A 21,257-nucleotide genomic window follows, 5' to 3' on the forward strand; every position below is an offset into this window, starting at 1 on the left:
ATAGGATAAACGGCCAAGTTGCGGTGTGGTATAGAGTACGGCATCTTAACAAATGCTAGTCGGCGAGATCAATGTCAGCATGCTCCAATCAATTGGCGGAGATTTTTGTGGGCCGTACCTTTGTGTGAGACTGAAGCAACCAACAGAATGGACTACTCTGTGTTCGGATACCCTTTTCCCAAGCATTTTTCATCGTTTTTTTAGGCGCACGTTTTTTAAACAGTTAAACGGTGTATTTTTTATAAAAAAATTTTATACGAAAGTTGCTTAAAAAAATTAATCTATTTTTTTAAAAAAATAGCAAATACTTAATTAATCACGTGCTAATGGACCACTCCGTTTTCCGTGATCACTGTTCTTGGTGGGAACTTGTCCTAGCGAATACTTAGGGCTTGTTTAGTTCCCAAACAAAACTTTTCACACTGTCACATCGAATGGTAGGACACGTACATAGAGTATTAAATATAGATAAAAAACAATTGCACAGCTCGTTGGGAAATTGCGAGACGAATCTTTTAAGCCTAATTGCGTCATGGTTTGACAATATGGTGCTACAGTAAATATTTGCTAATAACGTATTAATTAGGTTTAATAAATTCGTCTCACAGTTTCATGATGAAATCTGTAATTTATTTTGTTATTATACTACGCTTAATATTTTAAATATATATCAGTAAATCTGATGTAACATGCAGTGGTAAAATTTTTTACCAAATAACCAGGCCCTTACTAAAACTATCAAAGGCAAAGCAACGACAAAAGCAATACTAATTAGGAGGTGACACGCCAACATCTCGTCAAAGAACCGAGCTGTATCAATTTTTCGCGCCATCAACATTATGGTTTTCCTCTGTTTATTTATAAGCTAGCATTGGCACTTTTCAAGTGCTACTATACTGCTATACATGGTTGGATAAGTATAGTACAACTAGTATATACTTTTATAAATAAAAGAGGAAACATATATTCGGTCATTCGGGTGCCATTGTTCTTTTCAGGATATATACCAGCCTAGGGCAAGGCCAACGTATGATGTATATACACATATTAAGGTGGGACCCATAAATAGTTAGTATTTTTTATGGTATGATGGACAACGTATATGGTCTTTAACATGGGTCCCACTACAAAATAAAAAAATTAAGATGGCTGCCAACTTCTTTGAGATAGTAGGGAAAGAGAGGATGTGTAGGAGAAAAAAATACTTGTTTATTCACTATGGCTAGTTGTAAGCTTAAGGTGCATCATAAGAAATTTTTTCCTATTGCTAACTTGCACAATGTATAAGGTGTGTCTCAAGAATATATTTATTCTTTAAGTTTATCTTTTTAGCACATTGTGGTTGCCCTTAACATATACTCCATAGGGGGACGTAATTGGTAATATGTAGATATGGAGTGTGGGAATCGGCTTTTTTGACTTGTTAGCTAGCCGTATTAAGAGTACTTAATAGCAGTTGGTCCATCGCCCAAGCTGATCCAGTTAATCGCTAATCTCTATGCTCCCCTCTGATAAGGATGCCATATGTCTGACACTCGTTTTCTAGTACGGGGTACCAGGAAAACTCTGTTCAGAGTATGGTTTGGAGGCACATGGGTTGGCCAGGTTGGTCTGCGGCACCCACCAGCCAAAATCAGTAGTACCACTACTCAGTTCTTGGATCTGGAGAATTTTCTTTACTGGAAGATGGTGTGCACTGTAACTTCAGAACTCCGGCATCCAGCGGTTACAAGTGTACCACTGTAGTACTGTAGTGCTAGTAGTTCTAGCGCTGCTAGCATGGGGGCAACTCAGCCAACTGCCATGACAACTTTCCACTCGAAAAGACGAGGAAACTAACCCACATGCCAAAGCATGCACGTGGTTCATAGAGCCCTAAAACAGAGTAATCCTGGTTTATTTTAGTGGCCCCTTTTTGCAGCAAACCGACGGCCTCCCTCATGCTTCTTCTCTATAGCTTGGGCAAAGTGTAGTTACCAGTAGTAGAAGTCCTCTCTGTCCCGCTCTCTCTGTTTCTGTAACGATAATACTATAAAATGGCAGGAGTCATCCGTGATCGATGCCACGACTTGGTTTAGTCCGAGCCACATGCCAAATACAACGGTCTAATCTAGGAGTAGTAGTACTTAGCATCATCAGCTGGAGGAATGGAAAAATTGGACCAAGACATAGTGGGTCGGGCTGCTTCAAAGTATGCAACCAATCACCAAGTATGGCGATCGATATGTATCATTATCTACACGAAGGTCAAACCGTTGCACAGCTCGCGAAGTTCAGAAGACATCAAGACAACTTGCGATCGATATATGTATCGGCGGCTTCGAGACGAGCCGTGCGTGTGTAGCGTGCATGGACGCCGCCTGTTCCAGGCAGCAGCTAGCTAGCGGATGAGGCATGGCTCCCGCGAGACGGCGAGAAGACGATCTGACCGGTGGTCGCTGTGCCAACCACAGCGAGGCTGCGGCGCATTGCCATGCCGCCATCGTCAGAACTCAGAAGTTCCCTTTTCTACCGTGCTATGGGATCGAGTACCCACCAGTCTGCTACACGACATGCGTGTGGAGCCGTGGTGTATGGAGTAGGCGCTAGCATAGCAGGAGCAGCATCAGGCCGGGGGAGACGGAGACAAACAAATGCTTCCCCACGCAGGACGGAACGAAGCCTGTGCGTACCTTCATTGCCCGGCAAAGAACAGAACATCCGAAGTTCTCAACATGGGATATATTGCTATCTTGCTTGGTCTTCGGTGGATTCGTATCATCGTATGCGCTGCAACGGCAGATCAACAATCCATCTACACACCGTCCACCATTGCGGTGGAGATATAAACACACTGTAGAACATTTCGGGTGAAGAAGGCCAAAAGTGGTGCTAAAGCTACAATAAAATTCAGTGTGAAATCTGAAGCCATGGGAGGCCCAAAACCCCCTGTCTCAGCCAATATCGTGCAGTCCGTTTGTTCAGTTTGGTGCCTGGGAAGTGGGAACAGAGGGAAGCAGAGAGTGTGAACGTGAAATTCAGAATCGGGTGAAGCTGCATTCTACAATGGGCCTTTAAATTTAACTGGACCAAAGGCCTCGTGGGCTTTAAATTCAAAAGGAGGCTTAAGCTCGGGGTTAAGGGCCTTTAAATTTAACTGGACCAAAGGTCGCTGTTATAAGCTGGCCTTCAAAAGGCCCACTAATCACTAGTTGTTGGGGGAAAAAGTGCACTGAAGGTCCCTCAACTTGTCATCGAATTATAAAATCGTCCTCCAACCACAAAACCGGATACAACGCATCCCCCAACCTACAAAACCAGTACAAATTATGTCCCTCGGCGGTTTTGACTCCTGTTTTGTCGGACGTGGCAGCTGACTCGGCGTGGGGTCTACATGGGTCCCACATGTTAGCCTCTTTTTCCCCTCCCCTCTTTTTCTTTTCTCTCTCCTCTTCTTTTCTCTCATCGGGCAAGGCAACCATCGGATGAAGAGGAGGCCAGCGGGGGAGGCGGGAGATGGGACTCCGGCGGCCAGCGACGGGCGACGAGATGGCGGCGGCAACGATACGGGAGCAGGAGGGCCTCCCCCCACGCCGCCACCACCGTTGCCGACGGAGGAACACGGTGAGCTGCCTCCGGTGGGCTCGCCGGAGGAAGTCAGTGGCGGTGTGACGGCGCAGGCGGTGAAGATCTCCTGACGAGGGACAGCAGCAGGTTGTTCGTCTCCAACATCATGGCCGCGCCCCCTACGTGCTCCGATCTCTCGCCGGCTGGAAGAGGAGCTCGCGAGCGGAGGAGACGACGTGCGGCTGCGGCGACGGCGGCTCGGGTTAGGAGAGGGTTTTGAGAGGGCGAGAGATAGTGGGGGTGGGAGATGCATGGATGGACGACGGCGACGACACGGGAGAAGGGAGGTGGCGGCGGCTGCAACGCTTGAGAAGGGAGGCCCGGGCTCCGACGCCGAATACCACCTCCTTCGCCGCATACCCCCGCGCCCACAGCCGCTGGGAGCCACTGCCATAGACGACTCTGCGCCGCTCGGCCTCGGCGGCGGCGGCGGCTCCGGGCAGGGATAGGGCCGCCGCCGTTGCCCAGCTCCTCCCCGGCGGCGGTGACGGCGGCGGCGAGGGAGGGCGGGCGCGGGAGGCCGTGCTGCGCCGCCGCCGCCTCATCACCTGTCGCCGGCCGCCGGACTCCCGCCTGCCCCACCGGCCGGCTGCCCTGGCGACTGTTGAAGTGCGGAGCAAATGGAGAGAAAAGAAGAGGAGAGAGGAAGAGGGGGGAGGGGAAGAAGGGGCTGACATGTGGGTCCCACGTTGAGTCAGCTGCCACGTCGGACAAAACCGGAGTCAAAACCGCCGACGGACTTAGTTTGCATTGGTTTTGTAGGTTGGGGGACGTGTTGTATCCGGTTTTATGGTTTAAGGATGATTTTGTAATTCGATGACAAGTTGAGGGACCTTCGGTGTACTTTTTCCTTGCTGGGGAGAGATGTGTCTAAGACGGGAGGAAGAAATCTACTGGACCGGGCCAAATTGATACTCAATGGAATATTGGTTGTCTGTATACATTCGAAAAACTTACCTCCCTCGACAATGGACCGAATCTAATTCTACTGTAAAAACAGGTATATATTGTCTCCTTCAACTATCAAAATCAACTCACTTTATCTTTACGAGTGGTTTTTATTTGACGTAGCACTTGACTTGGTCTTCTAACATGGTGCTCTAACATGGTGCTTAATTAGCAATTCAACTGGAAAAAACCCATAGGGTCCAGTGGTCCACATATCGATAATATTGTTGCCATTTCACACCTCTATTTGCTCTCTTCCCTCTCAATAGTGGAGGGATCTACAGTGGTAGGCCTCCTTGGATCGTGATAGTAGCAACACTAGCATGAACTCGAGGAAGAGTACGGGGTTATTTGTGGAGTGCAGAGCAGGCCACACTTCGTCGGGTGGAGCAAGCAGCAAGTGACGAGCGATGAGACGGCGTGGAGGTTGGCCCCTATCTCGGCTTCCTTCTCAACTCCAACCATTAGACCCTACCACCAAGATAGCCTTCATAGCTCCATAGATGAAGGGTATTCGAGAACAATGAAGGAGAAGACGTTAGCGATGGTTTCGGGCTTGCCTAGCGCGAGGATGATGCGGCAAAGTAGGGCTTCGTGGGTTTACCAGCTGTCACCAATGACTTGTGCTGTTGCCGGCACTAGCACGTTGGTGAGAAAAACAGACTCCCGTCGAGGTGGTCGAGCCTGAGCTCCAACACATCCCCAAGCCTTGTTGTCTGCATGGAGCCATCACAATCACCGTCTCCTACGACCTCGGGTCTTTTAAGGAGAAAGGGATAAGATGGCAATAATGTTTTTTTTTACTGATATACGAGTCTCTTTTAATTTTGTCATGGCTAAATTACTTGGCAGATGAATCGAATCAATGTGGCACGTCAAACAAAACTATGGACTATGATTTGACGTAAGCATCATGTAGCACATAACATCTTCAAAATCACTTGTGGTAAAATGAGATGATTTTGGTAGCTGAAAGGCTATATACCTAGTTTTGTCAGCCCATAGTTAAGGGAGGTAAAATGGACTTTTCTTCATATCCGTTTTATTGCTGCGGCAGTGCGGGATTACGGAATGGGGTTTGATGGGAGTTGCGTCATAATCATGAACTTATCAATGGCTTAAACCGATTTAAAATTGTCGTAAAACATGGGAGCACCGAGCACATCCTTCTCTCCTGCTTTCCATGATATTTGACCGCCACAAACAAATTACAGGCGATCTAAACCGTCCGTTCAACCTCCAATACGGATGGCCCGACGCGACCGACGCCCCACGGCCCACGGCACCTTCTCGACCCTGACGCGTGGACCCTCTAGGCTACTACTACTCATCACCGCGGGCCCCGCGAACCAGCCCCACACGACGGACGCCACCACGCTCGCGGTGGACTCGGTCCACCAAGACCGCAGGCACAGGCGCCGGCGGCGCACACAACACCGGACCGGAGCACCGGAGGCGGGATCAAGGTGAAAGGCCACTTGTTTGTGTGGACTGTGGTCTGTACCTCCACGGCTCCACCTCACTCGTCGCAGCTCGAGAGTTCGCCCAAGTCTCCCCCCGATCCGTGCAGAGATCCTCGTGCGTCCGAGGTAAGCACCCCCCCCCCCCCCCACTCCCAGTTCCTAAGCCCTCGTAGATTCGCCATTCCAACTCAGTTTTCGCGCACGAAATGTTCGTCTTCTTTCTTCGTCCTAGGTGAGCTTTATTGCAGATTCGCCGGTTCAGTTTCGTTTGCGGCTAGAAATGTTCGTGTTCGGGGGCAGTAGGATGGGTGTCGGGTGCTTGATCCGTGGTTCATGAGGAGGGTTTTGGAGTGTGAGATGATCCGAGACACCGCACTGAATTACTGATCCCGTTCTGTGCGTGTGAGCGAGGGAGAGGGAGGGAGGGAGGGAGACTGGGAGAGGAGGGGTTAGTTTTAATGTAGCCGTTGAATGATTGTGCCTGATTTGTTAGGTGAGCATGGAGGTGATGCATGATACCACTGGGAAGAAGGAAGTGGTTGTCTGTTATATGAACGCCCCTCTACCGTACATGATTGAAGAGAATTACGGGGGATGCTTCTTTGAAGACGACGTTGATCTTGCACAGGTTCTCCAGGACCAGGTTGGGTGCGACCGCCTGCTACCTTCTTGTTTGATTGTTCCTATGCTACTGATTTGTTTCTTGTTTTGTTCCTGTTCTCCTTGTTGCATAGAAATCTTAACATCATGTGTTCCACCCCATGGAAAATTGTGTGTTTGGACAACACAATGTACAATGTTATGGAAATGCAGCCAAACACTTCATGGATTAGGTTGTTAATTTGTCTTTTGTTTTGTTGTAGTATTATTGAAAGTAGACCTGAAAGGTGAAACATCTTTGGCTCTCGTGGTGCCATAATAATGTGTAAAGAATAGCCTCTTGATGACATTTACATTGTAAAACTTCTAGCTCATCCCTCATTGTTACATGGTGCTAATTACCATTATCACAAAATATTTTGTACAGTACTAGTTATTTGTCGAAGGTTTTTCAGTAGGATTGTGATGTTTCTCTTTTATAGTACAACTGCACAAGTCAACAGTGCATGATACATATGAAAAATATGATCCTCATTTGCTTGATATGCTTGCACCTTGTTCAGGAAATAGTCTATCAATTAATACAAGGAAATTATGGTACTGGTTCGTCCAAAACTCATTCAAATCCTAGTTCTAGTTATAGCCATGGATGTGAATTGGGTGAACGGAAACCATCAGGAGTTGCAAGTTATGAAGCGCAACTAGTTGTTGATGAAGCTTTAGCTCGAGAGCTGCAACAGATGGAGGACCAACTAGCAAGTGCATCAATTGATGACCATAACATAATAGAACATGGTTAGTTGTTTACTGGTACTCTTCTATATAGTACAGGACAACTGGTGAGTGTCTTTCCTCTCGTAAATGCTAATACGTGGTTCAAAAATATCTGTTCAGGAAGAAAGCCAATAGCTTCTTCAACATCTAGCGGTGGTAATGCTTCTGCAAGCAGACCTCCTCAGGTAGTGATGGAGGATGGCATTGATCCAGATAACATGACTTACGAGGTGAATTCCTTCAAACCATTGTTTTGCCAGTATTTTCTCTACTGTTTCGTAAGGGGACGTGCCATTGTCAACTGGTCTTCTACTCCATGAACTTTCATTTCAAAGTACCTGTATAGTCTATGGTAACTACTGTTGTGTCATAGAAAATTCAAGTATACAAAAATTGGACGTCTCCATTTTACACACATTGCTCTAACCATGTTTACTATATAAAAATTGTAAAGTTGTTCTTTAACAGCTTATTGCTTTTAACAAATGCAAATAAATGGGATAATTGAAGCTATTTTCTTTTATTTTGTTGAATTTTGTTTGTATTTCAGGAACTGCAACAATTAGGGGAAGCTATAGGTACTGAAAGCAAAGGGTTGCCGGAAGATGTGATAGCGCTCTTGCCTACTTCAACATACAAAATTAGGATATTCTCAAGAAAGGAAAAGCATGACGAGTATGTCCCTGTCCTGATTAGATATTTCAGTGAAAATGTGATGTGCAGTTATCAACAGGTTGTTAATAAACATTTTCTATGCAACACTCTCATTTACTTATTATTATTGTAGAAGGATATTTGGTTAGTACTTTTCTGATCTTAAGTTGCATCCTTCATCATTGTGCTAGCAAAGGAAGCTCCTAGAGTACTCGTTATCTATGGCTGCATGTTCATGTTGAGTTATATTGCTTGAGTATGAAAGTATTTTTAATACCCACTTCTTTGAATGTTTACAAAAACAGATGTGTGATATGCTGTATGACTTACAAGAACCGAGATAGGCTGACTAAATTGCCCTGTGAGCATCAGTACCATCAAACTTGTGTCACCAAATGGTTGAAGATCAACAAGGTAGGCCAACCATGCTTTTCAATCTTTCCAATGTTTAGTAGTGATAAGTGTATATGTGTATTTATTGTAGTTACCGTGAATATGACCTTGATTACTTTGCTCACCGTAAAATTGTTCTGCTTTTCGAAATTCCATCTTATTACCTGGTCAGGCTAGATTTAGGCTGAGTTCAAATCTACGGGTTTGTCACCCGTCCTCCCTAGCATGCAAAATGGAGCGGTGGATTAGTGCATGATCAATTAAGTATTAGCCAAAAAAACTTGAAAAATGGATTATGAATTTTAAGCAACTTTCCTATAGTTCTTTTTTTTTTTGCAAAGAACACACCGTTAAGTAGTTCGGGAAGCATGCGCGTGGAAAATGAGGGAGTATAGAAGTTGCGAGAAGGGAGTATAGAACACACCCTTAGATAGAATGACAATAGTAATGTACTGACAAGAAGACTTAAATAGGTAATGAGATGGGTAAGTTATGAGGAAAGCTACCCAAGAAAAGAGCTTGTAATCTCGTGTGTTCATAGATTTACAAAATTTTTGAGACCATGTTCGCATCCAGAATGTATTGATACTGATCAGCCTTGTGACACATTTGTCAGGTATGCCCTGTTTGCAACAAGGAGGTTTATGGGTCGGGCAAGTGAAACATTACGGATTCATCTTTCATGAAAAAGGAGGCAAACATGACGGATTCATCTCACGCCAGTTCAACAGGCTTAAGAAGTATCATTGTTCACTGGCTGTGCACTCATTAGCATGCATCATGGTGGCAGGAAAGGCAATGCATTGTATTGCTAATGATCGGAAGATTGTCAGCGAGTTACCGAGGAATGTCTCAGCAAGATAAATAAGATAGATGCTTCTGTTCTGTTTTTAAGCTTTATGGAGTCTTCGAGTAACTGAGACTCTTGTTTCAGCTTTCAGGCCTGGTGCTTTACACACACTGTATTGTAACATATCATAGGATGTATATCAGTATGTGTATACTGAAGATTAGTTGCATGCTAGCATCTCTGTATTGCTAGTCCGCCTACCTTCTTTGTGATTGCATCTCCGTATTGCTTGTACTCTTATCTTTTATGGTATCAAATTTGGCTGCTGGAGTCAGACTAGTATGGTCTTCTTGATGAATGGTCATTGGTCAATTCCCTGACTTCTGAGCCAACCAGCTGGAACTATGGACTGCTATCGTCTAGCCAGAGAGTGTTTGGTCTTGTTTCCAAGTGGCCAATCTATGCTTGGATAATTCTTTATAATGGAACATTGGACTATTCTACATCCATTAACGAAATATAACCTTCTAAACAGGACTAAATGATGTCGGCATAAAGGCTTTGTACAAGGGAAGCAGCTCATGAAGAGACAAATTTGTGGGAGCTTCTGAAATGAGCATGAAAATGAGAAATTCGACGGGAACAAGGACACAAAATGGCAAAAGTCGCCATGAAACTGCATGCGTGGTGTTCGTCAGAGCGGAAATTCGACGCACACAACGGCACAAACGCGATAGGATATCGTTAAACCCCAAAACTTGACCATCACAGGTGGCGCGTCGAAGTACTCGTTTGACCAGACAACTACACAAGTTCATCTGGATTAGCTTTGTTTATTAAAGAGTAAATTTCACTTCGGGCCATCTTTTGTTACCGATGTTTCGTTTTGTACCACCCTTTAAGTAATATTTTCACTTTGGACTGAGTAAACATGCCTTTGTTTCACTTTGGACCACCCGACTCTCTTCTCAAGCATATAAACGATCTCGATTACATCGTCCCCTACTCGTCAATTAACTGCCACAGCTATATGTAAGACTATTTCTTCGACATATTATAAGTTGGATGTAGATGGATAAGTAAGGGTGGTCCAAAGTGAAATAAAGGTAAAAATACCCGATCCAAAGTGAAAACATTAATCCTAAGATGGTACAAAGTGAAACATCGATAATAAAAGGTGGCCCAAAGTAAAATTAACTCTTTATTAAACCAATCCTGACGCTGCTCTTCCCGAACTGTCACGCCCACTGCTGGTTTCAGATAGGAATCCTATCCTGACGACGAAGCTTGTCATTTTCCAGACATCCCCTCGAATCATAGCATATAAGCACATCATAATCAATTCATCAAACTGGACAGGGATTTGTAGTTGTTTAGAAGGGATTTGAGAGGATTTTATTAGGGTCTGAAAAGCAATTGTTTCGGAATGAGAAGTACTTAACCGACGAAGTGAGCAGTACTAGTGGACTACTAGGCGTAGTGTCTACGAAGTGGATAGGTTTGCAATGGGCTGGGCCCCAAGCTAGGTTGCTGACTCGGATCCACGCCCATGGGCCCCGATGGAAAATGTTTCATATTGCTAGGCCCAAATCGCACGGGGGCCCAAAGGTTAGCGCAGCCTGGTCCCGGCTGATTAGACACCGGCACATGGGCCCCAGGTAGTTAATCATTGATGTGAGATTTTCTGGTTGTTAAGAGGAAAATCCGGAGAGAAGAGAGAGGTCCCTGTCACACACGCTGGCTAATACTCCTCCCATCTCCTAACACCAGAAAACGTATACATTTAATTTCCATTTCTTGTTCATCGTGAATAATGGACCAGACAAAATCAATGGCTGGACAACGTTTCAGATACTAGATAAGAACAAGGCCTCGTTGCTGCTTATGTACTAATACTACAACATGTTGATACTTGATACAAGTATATAATCAGTGGTCCAGTGCACACCTGTATTTATTTTGTACCATCAGAAAACAACGGAGTTTATCCGTGGGAGAAAAATAAAAGAAAGGGGTACACAAGTCTGCATGCACCAAACATTTTGATGGCAACTTGGCAACCGGTGGAAACTTGGCAGAATGCCGCCAATTGTGGCCGGCATGATGATACTTCACGCGTGTACGTTGCTCGGTGCTCCAAACCTTATCGGTTCCCATGGCGAAGAATGCCCGTAGTCTCGTCATACACTCGTACTCCCGCGGAGATAAACACTCTCTGTAGTTAGCTGAATATTTTGTGCCATGTGTCGCCACAACCCTGAATCCCTGATTTGATAAAGATGACAAGAAAACGATACAATCTCCCTGTGCTGATGCTGCGCTGCATGGATCGAAAAGGGCAACCTCTCTGTACTGATAGGGATCGATACGGCATCGATCCAGCCGAAGATATTTAGCACCTCCATTTCGCGCAATTATCAGTGACAACCGACAACTCTATTGACTATATTTTTCTTTTCCGAGGAAATCTTAGGGTGTGTTTGAGAAGAAGGGGATTGAAGGATTAGGAAGATACGTAAAACGAGGTGAGCTATTAGCTCACGATTAATTAAGTATTAACTATTTTAAATTATAAAAATAGATTAATATGATTTTTTAAAGCAACTTTTCTATAGAAATTTTTTTTAAAAAAACACCATTTAGTAGTTTAGAAAATGTGCGCGCGGAAAACGAAACAAACAAACTCACTCTCTACCCTCTCGAACGCTGCCTTAGTATCTTTGCCCTTTCTGACCACAAAAGGGTGGGTGCTTTAGTGCGAGTAGAAAACTGCAGTTCATGCAGGTGAAGATGACGACGTGGATATCTTCATCTTTCTCGATCGGTTGTTGCTTTCGGAGTTTCAGTACTTGTCCATCGATGTTTCTTACCCGTTTTCTCATCCTTCGATGATAGTTCAATCTTCAACCGATATAGTAGTATATCTGATCTAATCTACTCCAAAAGGGCTGAATACTTATCTGATCTACCGGCAGAGCACGCGATTATTTACGTTGGGAAGGAGTTTTCCAAGAAAGAGAACAATTTAACGATCAGAGCACATTAGTCATTAGACATTTTCAAGCTGTCAAACATGGTGCGGTGGTCAGTGTAGCCAGTATAAAATGGACATGAAAACTTTGTTTTTTTTTTGCGTTACATGAAGATTTTTATCTCTCCTAATGCATTGCGCATTAGCAGCCAACTGGGAATATTTCATATGAAAAAAACACCTGTCAGAATCACATAAGGACACGAAATATATACTGCACCACCGAAACTGATTGCATTGCTACACACCTAACCTGAAAGACCTGTTCCCCAACTCCAGGCACATTCAGAAGGCTTTCATAAAGAAGAAATAGAAAACAAATTACCGTAAATCCAATCTGAATCACAGGCGGTATCTAAACAGTAGCACTTACAGAACAATATCAAACTTGACCTTAACTTATTTTGTCTGAAACTAGCAACCCAAAAGGCGAATATATTTTACACAGTCACCACCAGGTCAGCAAACAGAACCTCCTAGTAGCTCTTATGTCTTCAGGCTTCCGCTATAACTTGAGAAGACTCGCCCTCCAAAGCCTTCTCTTTTCTCCTCCAATTCGACAAATTTGACGCTATTCCGCATTTTATTCAGATCCATTCCCCCTCGTTCGCAGCTTTCCGCGTGAAGGTACGAGCATTTTAGAGCAGGTCAGGGATTTTTTTTTATTTTTTTTGCGCTTGATTTGATGCCTAAAATGGCCAAGAATCTGGGCCTTGATTCGGAGACGAGTTTCTGATTAATTCGAATTGGCTGCTCCGGATAAGGTGACCGGTTGTTTAGCTCCGGAAGTCCGGATGAAGTATTCCTCGCTGCAAATCGGTTGAATTGAAGCGGAATTAGCGGTTGTCCAACCGCTAACGCCCGGACAGAGAAGAAAAGGTATCCGCTTGGGAAGGCTAATCCGGAAGCAATCGCGGCGATCCGTCGTCGTTGAATTGCTTCGAGAGTTTTGGCATTTCTTCAGCGTGGCATGGGGGCGGGGGCGTCGAGCATGATGGGGCCGGAGGGGTACGGCCGGGGATGGGGGCAGACGTCGCTGGGCGACATGCCGGAGAGCTGCGTCGCGGCGGTGCTGCTCTACCTCGACCCGCCGGAGATCTGCAAGGTCGCCCGCCTCAACCGGGCGTTCCGGGGCGCCGCATCCGCGGACTGCGTCTGGGCGGCCAAGCTCCCCGCCAACTACCGGTACCTCGCCGCCCTCGCCGCCGCTGCCGACGACGACAGCGGCGGCGACGGCGCCACGGAGGGGAATGGCAGTCGCTGCTCCTCCGCAGCCATGATCAAGAAGGAGATATACGCACGCCTGTGCCGGCCCACCCCATTCGATGGGGGCACCAAGGTAAGCTAATTTATCCTCTGTAATAATGACTCTCATTGAGAACTGAGTTTAGCACCTGCCTTATATCCTGTGCTTTCTGCTCTTGTTGTTGGCAATACATCTATGTTCTTATTTAGGTTGAAGAGAGGACATCGAGGTTCTGATTGATAGGAATAATAGCATTCCTTATGTGGAAGAGAGGGACATCGAGTAGAAAGTAGATTTGATTGTGAATTAACAATTAGTAATTGTTGAGTGAGATTTGTTACTTTATGGTGATATTAGAGTTAGGATGACTTGATTGTTGAGAATCTCAAACATCTTATTTGATATATCGGAGCGCTAGTAGGATAGATCGGAGCACTAATAGTAAAATATGAAATAATCATATGGAAGTTGAGGAATTTTTTTTCATGTGTATTTGGTTTGCCTTGCTTGTCTATGTTGGATGATGCTTGTTCTTGCTTTTCTTGTATGTCGTGTTTCAATGATCTAATTGAAAAATATATTTGTGTGTAGGAATTTTGGATGGAGAAGAACAAGGGTGGTCTTTGCATATCCATTTCCTCAAAGGCTATGGCAATCACAGGCATAGATGATAGGAGATATTGGAGTCACCTCTCCACAGAGGAGTCCAGGTACTTCCCTCATGGCTTAAAACCTCGGTGTGAAGTTCCTTTAGAAGTTAAGATTAAATTCCATGAAACTATTAGTTTCGAGACCTATTCAAGTTTTGGTTTTCATAGGATATTTGACTAGAAAGAATGGGAATAATATCGAATACCTCTCACTGCATGGTTTATTTTCCTAAATATCCTACTGTATGGAGGTCAGAAAATTTCACTTAGCTCTGGATACGTGCTTATTGGTGTATTGGAAACTCTCGATAATTATGACTCTCACCATGCTCTCTTTAACTTAGTGTCAACTGCTCTTTATCTTTGTTATCATGGCCATAAATTTATTTCCCCTTTGTCGGAAAATCTTTCTTATGCTGATACATGCTTTCATCTCGCACCTGTCCAACAAGAGAACTCCTCTTCTTTTTCTCAATTCAAAAAGAGCTTGTTTTCCATAAGGTCCATCAAAGTAATAAGTACAAACAAACTGAGAAGGCTAATCTGTTAGCAAGCTTATTGTCTAAACTGCTAGTAACACCCTGTGCCGGTTCATTCAAAAAACAAGAAAAAAAAAAGAAACTGAACTGCTAGTAACAGCTCACATCTTTGCTAGCTATTCCGCTTGAGGGTATGCTTGGCATGTGTTGGTGCTTGGCAAGGTGCTAGGGTCCAATAGCTGAAAACTGGAGCCTTATTTTCTGTAGGCAGTGTACTCTACCAAATATACAGAGCTCGTGCGTACATAAGGCCCCAAATGGCGCATGATTCATTTTTGTTGATCAATCGTGCTGATATATGTCATCCTTTGGGTCATTTCTGTTGTAGAAAATTCATGTTGTACAAAATCATCTAGCAGTTCCGTACTACCATTGTCTCCAGTCCGATAATTTCTGATGCAAATTGTATCTTCAAAATTTAGGTCCTTCTATTTCATTCATCACCTATACGGTTTGATGCCAAATGATTTCTTTGATAATTTTGCATAGTTAGTCCTCTCAGATACCTCCACTGGGTATATCTTTTTAGTCTTCACTGATGTTGCCAAATAACAAGTGACTAAACCAATATATTTTTCACCATACAGATTCCACCATGTCGCGTATCTTCAGCAAATATGGTGGCTTGAGGTGGCTGGGGAAATTGATTTCTGCTTCCCTGCTGGTTCATACAGTCTTTTCTTTCGGCTCCAGTTGGGCCGACCGCACAAGTACATGGGCCGCCGAGTCTATGGCTGTGAGTCAATCCACGGCTGGAACATTAAACCGACAAGGTTTCAGCTTTCAACTTCAGATGATCAGCAAGCTACGTCGCAATATTATCTGAATGAGCCAGGAAACTGGATCCTTTACCATGTCGGGGACTTTGTCGTATCAAGTTCAGATCAGTTAACCAACCTTAAGTTCTCCATGATGCAGATTGATTGTACCCATACAAAAGGCGGTCTATGCGTTGATTCTGTTTTTATATATCCCAAGGGTCATCGACATGAGGACTGCACAATCTGCAAGTAAATTTTGGAAAGCCACTGGATCCCGTTCTCCTTTTTCCAGGTCATTCCTGTCCAAAAGCTCAATGTATATATCCAAACTTCCCACAGAAAAAAATTTTGTATGGGCGTGAAGTCTTGATCGATATTCTTTGTAGTGTTAGCTAAATCAGCAGGAAGATTATAGATGTAGGTAGTGAGTTAGGCATGAGTGCTTCTGTGCTTGGAGTTTTATCTGTAGAAAGAGCAGTTCCATTTGTTCATCATTTGTGTAGTGATGTTTAGGTGATAAAGTCTTTCGCCGATGTTTTTTGAGATTTGTACAATTTCCCCCTTTCTTGTACAGATTATGTCGTATTTTTACTTGTAAATAATATGTCAGATTAAAATGTTTATAGTTTGTTCTACTACTTATTCTACTTAACTGTGTCTTGGTGGATAATTTGAGGCTTTGAACTGAACATACTGGTTTGCTGGAATATTTTATTAGGGGGAAAGAAGGTAAGAGAAAACAAGGACATTAGTTCACTTTAGTCTCTCAATTTATCATCAAGTCTAAAATTCATCCATCAACTGAAATACTAGGTATAACCTATCCCCTAATTCACAATACGATGTCAACTTTGATCCCTCGAAAGTTGGTACTATAGTAGCCGGTTTTGGCTGATGTGGTGAGTGGGGCCCACGTGGGCCCCATATGTTTGCGGGTAACCGTTGTCTGCGTCATTGTCCTCCTACCTTGCAGCATCATCATCACCTCTCTTTGGGTAGATGCGCCATCAGATTTGTTGGCATCTACATAAGATGATGTGGCGTCGGACTTGCGTGATGGTCTCTCCCGTAAATATGAGGTCGCGGTTACGGCCTGCGTGTACGGGGAGTCAAGGGGAAAACCACGGCTTTGGTTGATGGACTCTGACGATGACGACAACGGCTCTGGTGGGGGGCCAACGGCTGTAGTGCCGCAGAGTTTCCACCACCACTCCATAAGCGCCCGATACAAGCTTAGGATTTGGCGTCGGCAATCCTCTTGGTGATCTTGCGGAGGCAGTAGTTGGAGCTATCATGGAATGGGTTCGACGAGTTGATGCACTTCGGCCACGATATCCCCCCCCCCCCCCCCCCCCCCGCCGCCGCCATCGTGCCCTGTGCTCAGGCTTCGAGATTCGGTGGAACCCTAAAAGAAAAGGATTAGCTTCGCGTGCGATTAGGGATTGAGAAGCTACGGTGATGGCAATGGCGACGATGGCAAGGTGATGTGGTGGGCTTTTCCCTCCTTCGCGAGCTCTCCACGCCGGGCCACCATGGCCCTTTCCTCGCTGGCCACCCCGCTCCACGCTTGAGAATATGAGAGATGGGAAAGAGAGGGAAGAGGATGGAGAAGAGTTGGCTGCTGACATGTGGGCACATGTGGTTCCCACAAACCACGTCAGCCAAAACTGTCCATTATATTGTCGAGGGACCAAAGTTGAGACGGTGTTGTGAGTTGGGAGATGAGCTATACCTGATATTTCTGTTTAGGGATTTGTTTCAGACTTGGTGAGTGGTGACAACTTGAGAGACCTAAAGTGAACTTATTCAGAAAACAATAGAAAAGCGTTTCAAGAGGAACCCTATGGGCCTTTGGGTGCTGGGCTATGCTCAGTTGGGATCTAGCGGGCCAACTCTTGCGTCGGAGGAGTCTTGTTCACTAAGAAGTGTAATGGGCCTAGCGGCTCTGGGTTTCCAAGCTTAGAGTTGTTGTCGAACACAAAAGTTGCGCGTAGTTTTTGCTTTTCTACACTCTAATCCTTTTCTTGTCTAAATAAAAGAATAAACTTTGAATAATCTGGCCCCTTTACCTCTTGGACGTATATATAGCACATCAAGCTGCAAACCTAACCGTTCTACAAGAGATTATGCTATGCGCTTTATAAGTGCGTAAGATTATCAGGTTGACAAGGCCATTGAAGCTGGGAAAGCGAAAGCAAGGCTCGTTAGTGGTAACTCGATCAGCACAAGGAAATTAAAGACAAGTATGGAAGCATCTCAGTGGCCAAAACAACCTTAGATGCAGTAGTTTTCTGGCAAGCAAAGCTAGCTTTACACTGACGCGGGATTTACGTGGTCGACGGCATCGCGCTCGTGTTGTCGTGGGGAAACGGGAACTCGCCGAGATTACCGGGCCATCAGAACGTGCGGCAATAATAATCAGACTTCGTTTTCCGCCTGATAGAGTAGGACTCGTTTGTCCTGGAGCGGCACACTTTTCTTTTTCTTTTTGCCAAGCTAGCTAGTGCTGCCTCCTCTTGTGCAATGCCTTTACACCGGGTGCCAGATGGGAACGTACGTGACCATGGGACACGACTGGTAGTAGCTAGCTACCTGTATCATTAGGAGGGAGGAGTAGTTGTTACCCACCGAGCTAGCTAGGGAGAGGAGGGCGAACCTGCTCGCTCTCAGTGCTGAGCTCAATCAGCAACCGTGTTTTGACTGAACTGGTATGCACCTTGAATGCATTTTTGGCGGCAATGATGCATGGCAGTGCGATGATGGCTTTGCTGTGTTGAAGTCGTTGGAACACTATGATGGGGTGCCCTGGCACAGGGCATGCCATGCCAATGCCATTGCCAGGGGCAGGGGGCTGATACTGATATACTGGGCTGGCTGGCTGGCTGGCTCTGACGGCCCCGGCGCCTCCCTGTCTCTGGCCGGCCTCACGAGCGGTGGACGTTAAATCGCCCCCTGCCTCTGCCTCCCCTCTACTGGGTGGTCCAATCTCATCCATTGTGCTGTGCTTGTGTTCAGTGCAGGTTGCTTCATGTTTGGTCTTCCTGTACTCTGGGCCACAGTGGTCTAAGTACGCGCCGGTCGATCGACGTGTCGACCGGTGAGAGCATGCATGCATGAGTGCACCAGCGATCGACGGGATTGCACTCCGCGACAGTGCTATATACGCATGCAGCGGGGGAGAAAAAGAAAAGGCGCGCGCGGTCAGTGATGCGACGTAGCCTGGCGTCCACCGATCTCGTCGCGCGCGCGCGCGCAGACATGGCCGGCCCTGGCGCCGCAACAGTGACCCCCTCCTGATCGGTGCAGGCCGTGTGCCTAGCTAGTGTGTGGGCATGCATGCAGAGACGGCACTGTGGCGTGGCGTCCTCCAGCGTAATCGATCTCACGCGCGACTAACGCCCCTCGCGCGTTTCGATTCCTTCTCCCTAATAATCATGGATTGCACTCTCGCGGAGCGAGAGCGAGTTTAATTTCTTTTACCACCGCCCCTTGTACTTGCAGCCTTTTGCTGCCGCCGGCCGGCCGGTCAAGGTTTGAAAGTCGTCTAGAGAGCGCGCGATCGATCGAGCCCGCATTGTCATTGACCCAAGAAAAAATAAAACCGATCCATCCGCCGCGCCATGCACGTCAAAGCGAGTCGCTGTCACCGCGCTCGATTCGCGCAGCAAGTTGCACCGGCGTTGGCCACACGTCGTGCGCGCGTATCACATACGTAGTACGTACTCCTATCCTAGCTAGCTACGTCGCTCGCTGGACGGAGCCGACATGGCGAGCACGGCGCCCATGTCGTCGGCACGTCGTTTGCTGCATGCGCGCGCAGGCGGCCGCGGGTCGTCGCTAGCTAGCTGATCGATCAGTCGATCTGCAGGCGCGGCTCGAGAGGCTTCCTTGGGTTATTGAGGGGCACGGTAGGGCAGGAGGCCAGCGCGCAGCATACTACATGGCACGGATAGGGCTAAGGGCAGGGAGCAAACAGGCCGGTACAATTATAATTCGGGTAGCGAGCTGTAAAGCCGACGGTTGGTTGGGAAGCACGCATGGGATTGGGCAGACTGTTACGGATTACAGGCCACAGTTACGGATAGCATCAAGTGGCTACTATAGTCGAGAGATTTGACACAGAAACGGGGCTGATCGATCGCTGGTGTCCGCCTGTCGTTTTTGCGGCAACTTGCGCGTCTAATCCAACTCCAGCCAAAGGGGTCCCGGACGTAGCAGTAGCCAGCAGGATAAGCACGACGACAGGGGGGATTAATTATGATATGATTCCAGCTCGGGAGCAGGCATCTGATCTAGGGTTGGTGCTGCAGAGAATCCCTGCCTGATCGCTCGCCCTGTGTATCGCTGCATGGGCGAATGGGTGTGTGTGTGTGTGTGTGTGTGTGTGTGTGTGTGTGTGTGAGAGAGAGAGAGAGAGAGAGTTGGGATGGATCTGTTGCCCAACTGCCAGCAGCTGCACCCCTGAGCCAGGTCCGTGTGTGGCACCGCCGATTGCTCCCCATACACGCAGCAACAAGGGAAGAACACCTGACGGATTGCTTGGAGCCTTGGATACCTGGGATTGTCTAATCCATTCCGAATCCAAGACAATACTCTCCCTTCGTAAAAAAGATCACACACCGTATAAAAAATATAAAGATTTTTTAAGTTGTATACGGTAATGGAAGTCGGTTGTGACTATATGAGGAAGCACAGCAGTAAATAAAATCTGAGTAGAAGTATTAATTTGTAATATCTGATCTATCAAATTTTTTTATAATTTTGCATGGAGCAAGATTTTAAATGTACAGTTAGATATGATATACAACTTAGTGCTTCAATTTTTACAAATACAATTGTATTTCGTATTTTTAAAATATCCTTCTGTTTTGAACAAATTAAAAAATCACTTGTATTGTATGTTGTGTACAATTTATATAGATCATTAGATTTATTTCCACTCCTATAATTTGGACCCACCACTATTGTGTGTATCTTTCTCTCTCTCTCCTTTCCTTTTCAATTACTAGGATGAATTTTAGGCCTCCATCATATGGTCCTAGAAAAGCAGCCACCATATCGCTTCTAGAAACCTAGAAATTGCCACATTAGTTATTACAAAATAGACAATATGTACCATTTGACCATGGTGCACCTAAATTATAAATGGGGGAGATAAATCGATATATTTTACGCAAAATACAACTATATTTATGGAAACATAAACTTATCAATATAGTTTATATATGTATATATAATACAATAGTATCTATAGAAAAGCCATGAGCTATATATCAAATCGAATTATAATTCAAAATTATATTGTACGCAAGATATAATTATATTTTTTAAAACAATTGTAAGTAAAATAAATCCAATTCTAGTTTTATATTCTAGCTCCCCACAACTTTACGCAGGAAATGCACTAGCTTAACCATGAAAATTAGTACGTAGTTTTAAGGGTTTCAAGGGAAATTTAAAAAGGAGCATGAGCGATCCAATATAATAAAAGGGTTAAATATGGGATTATTATTTTTCATATTTATATGCTGTTTTTCGACGAATCCATATAATTAAAGCTGGGGTTTGATTGGCCACAAAAGCTTAAATATTATTCTCTCCGCCCTAAAATATAACAATTTTTAGCAATTAGGATTTGTCCCAAATATAACAACTTCTGCACTAATTAATATTCCCTTCCCAACCAATCACAACCTTACACCATTCATTTTTCCCACCTACATGCGCTTCTCAACTAATCACTAACATCTTTATATTCAATTATATCTATTTTCTTAATAACCGTGTCCAACTTTAAAACTC

The 21,257-nt window shown here is 45.2% G+C and overlaps 2 protein-coding genes across 6 annotated transcripts; both read left to right on the plus strand.

The window, feature by feature from the left end:
- Window positions 1-5,929: 5,929 nt before the first annotated feature.
- On the plus strand, window positions 5,930-9,567 carry LOC127769537 (E3 ubiquitin ligase BIG BROTHER-related-like). 4 transcript variants are annotated; one of them, XM_052295132.1, is made up of 8 exons: window positions 6,157-6,249; window positions 6,511-6,660; window positions 7,181-7,214; window positions 7,296-7,412; window positions 7,512-7,621; window positions 7,942-8,066; window positions 8,351-8,459; window positions 9,055-9,567. In XM_052295132.1, exons 2-8 carry the CDS (start codon window positions 6,517-6,519, stop codon window positions 9,097-9,099), a joined length of 684 nt encoding a protein of 227 aa, XP_052151092.1. In that variant the 5' UTR covers window positions 6,157-6,249; window positions 6,511-6,516; the 3' UTR covers window positions 9,100-9,567. The 4 variants fall into 4 exon arrangements, 3 of the variants coding, with proteins under 3 accessions (XP_052151093.1, XP_052151092.1, XP_052151091.1); XM_052295133.1 differs by lacking the exon at window positions 6,157-6,249 and adding an exon at window positions 5,930-6,143 and having other exon boundaries at window positions 7,181-7,412; XR_008016807.1 differs by having other exon boundaries at window positions 7,181-7,412; window positions 7,942-8,124.
- Window positions 9,568-12,753: 3,186 nt separating this feature from the next.
- LOC127772229 (F-box protein PP2-A13-like) lies at window positions 12,754-16,102 on the plus strand. Of its 2 annotated transcripts, XM_052298241.1 has the most exons (4): window positions 12,754-12,906; window positions 13,024-13,598; window positions 14,097-14,215; window positions 15,282-16,102. In XM_052298241.1, the coding sequence occupies exons 2-4, from the start codon at window positions 13,230-13,232 to the stop codon at window positions 15,706-15,708; spliced, it is 915 nt and encodes a 304-aa protein (XP_052154201.1). In that variant the 5' UTR covers window positions 12,754-12,906; window positions 13,024-13,229; the 3' UTR covers window positions 15,709-16,102. The 2 variants fall into 2 exon arrangements, with proteins under 2 accessions (XP_052154201.1, XP_052154200.1); XM_052298240.1 differs by having other exon boundaries at window positions 12,754-13,598.
- Window positions 16,103-21,257: the final 5,155 nt, after the last annotated feature.

Source organism: Oryza glaberrima, chromosome 4 (assembly GCF_000147395.1).
Source record: "Oryza glaberrima chromosome 4, OglaRS2, whole genome shotgun sequence".
Lineage (NCBI taxonomy): Eukaryota > Viridiplantae > Streptophyta > Magnoliopsida > Poales > Poaceae > Oryza > Oryza glaberrima.

What these genes read in the sequence shown, in the direction of transcription:
- LOC127772229 (XM_052298240.1), top strand. Translation starts at nt 13,230, where the DNA reads ATGGGGGCGGGGGCGTCGAGCATGATGGGGCCGGAGGGGTACGGCCGG. An exon ending in CATTCGATGGGGGCACCAAG is followed by an intron (nt 13,599 to 14,096) that starts GTAAGCTAATTT and finishes ATTTGTGTGTAG; the next exon opens with GAATTTTGGATGGAGAAGAA. An exon ending in CTCTCCACAGAGGAGTCCAG is followed by an intron (nt 14,216 to 15,281) that starts GTACTTCCCTCA and finishes TTCACCATACAG; the next exon opens with ATTCCACCATGTCGCGTATC.
- LOC127769537 (XM_052295133.1), top strand. Translation starts at nt 6,517, where the DNA reads ATGGAGGTGATGCATGATACCACTGGGAAGAAGGAAGTGGTTGTCTGT. An exon ending in CACAGGTTCTCCAGGACCAG is followed by an intron (nt 6,661 to 7,180) that starts GTTGGGTGCGAC and finishes CACCTTGTTCAG; the next exon opens with GAAATAGTCTATCAATTAAT. An exon ending in CCATAACATAATAGAACATG is followed by an intron (nt 7,413 to 7,511) that starts GTTAGTTGTTTA and finishes ATATCTGTTCAG; the next exon opens with GAAGAAAGCCAATAGCTTCT.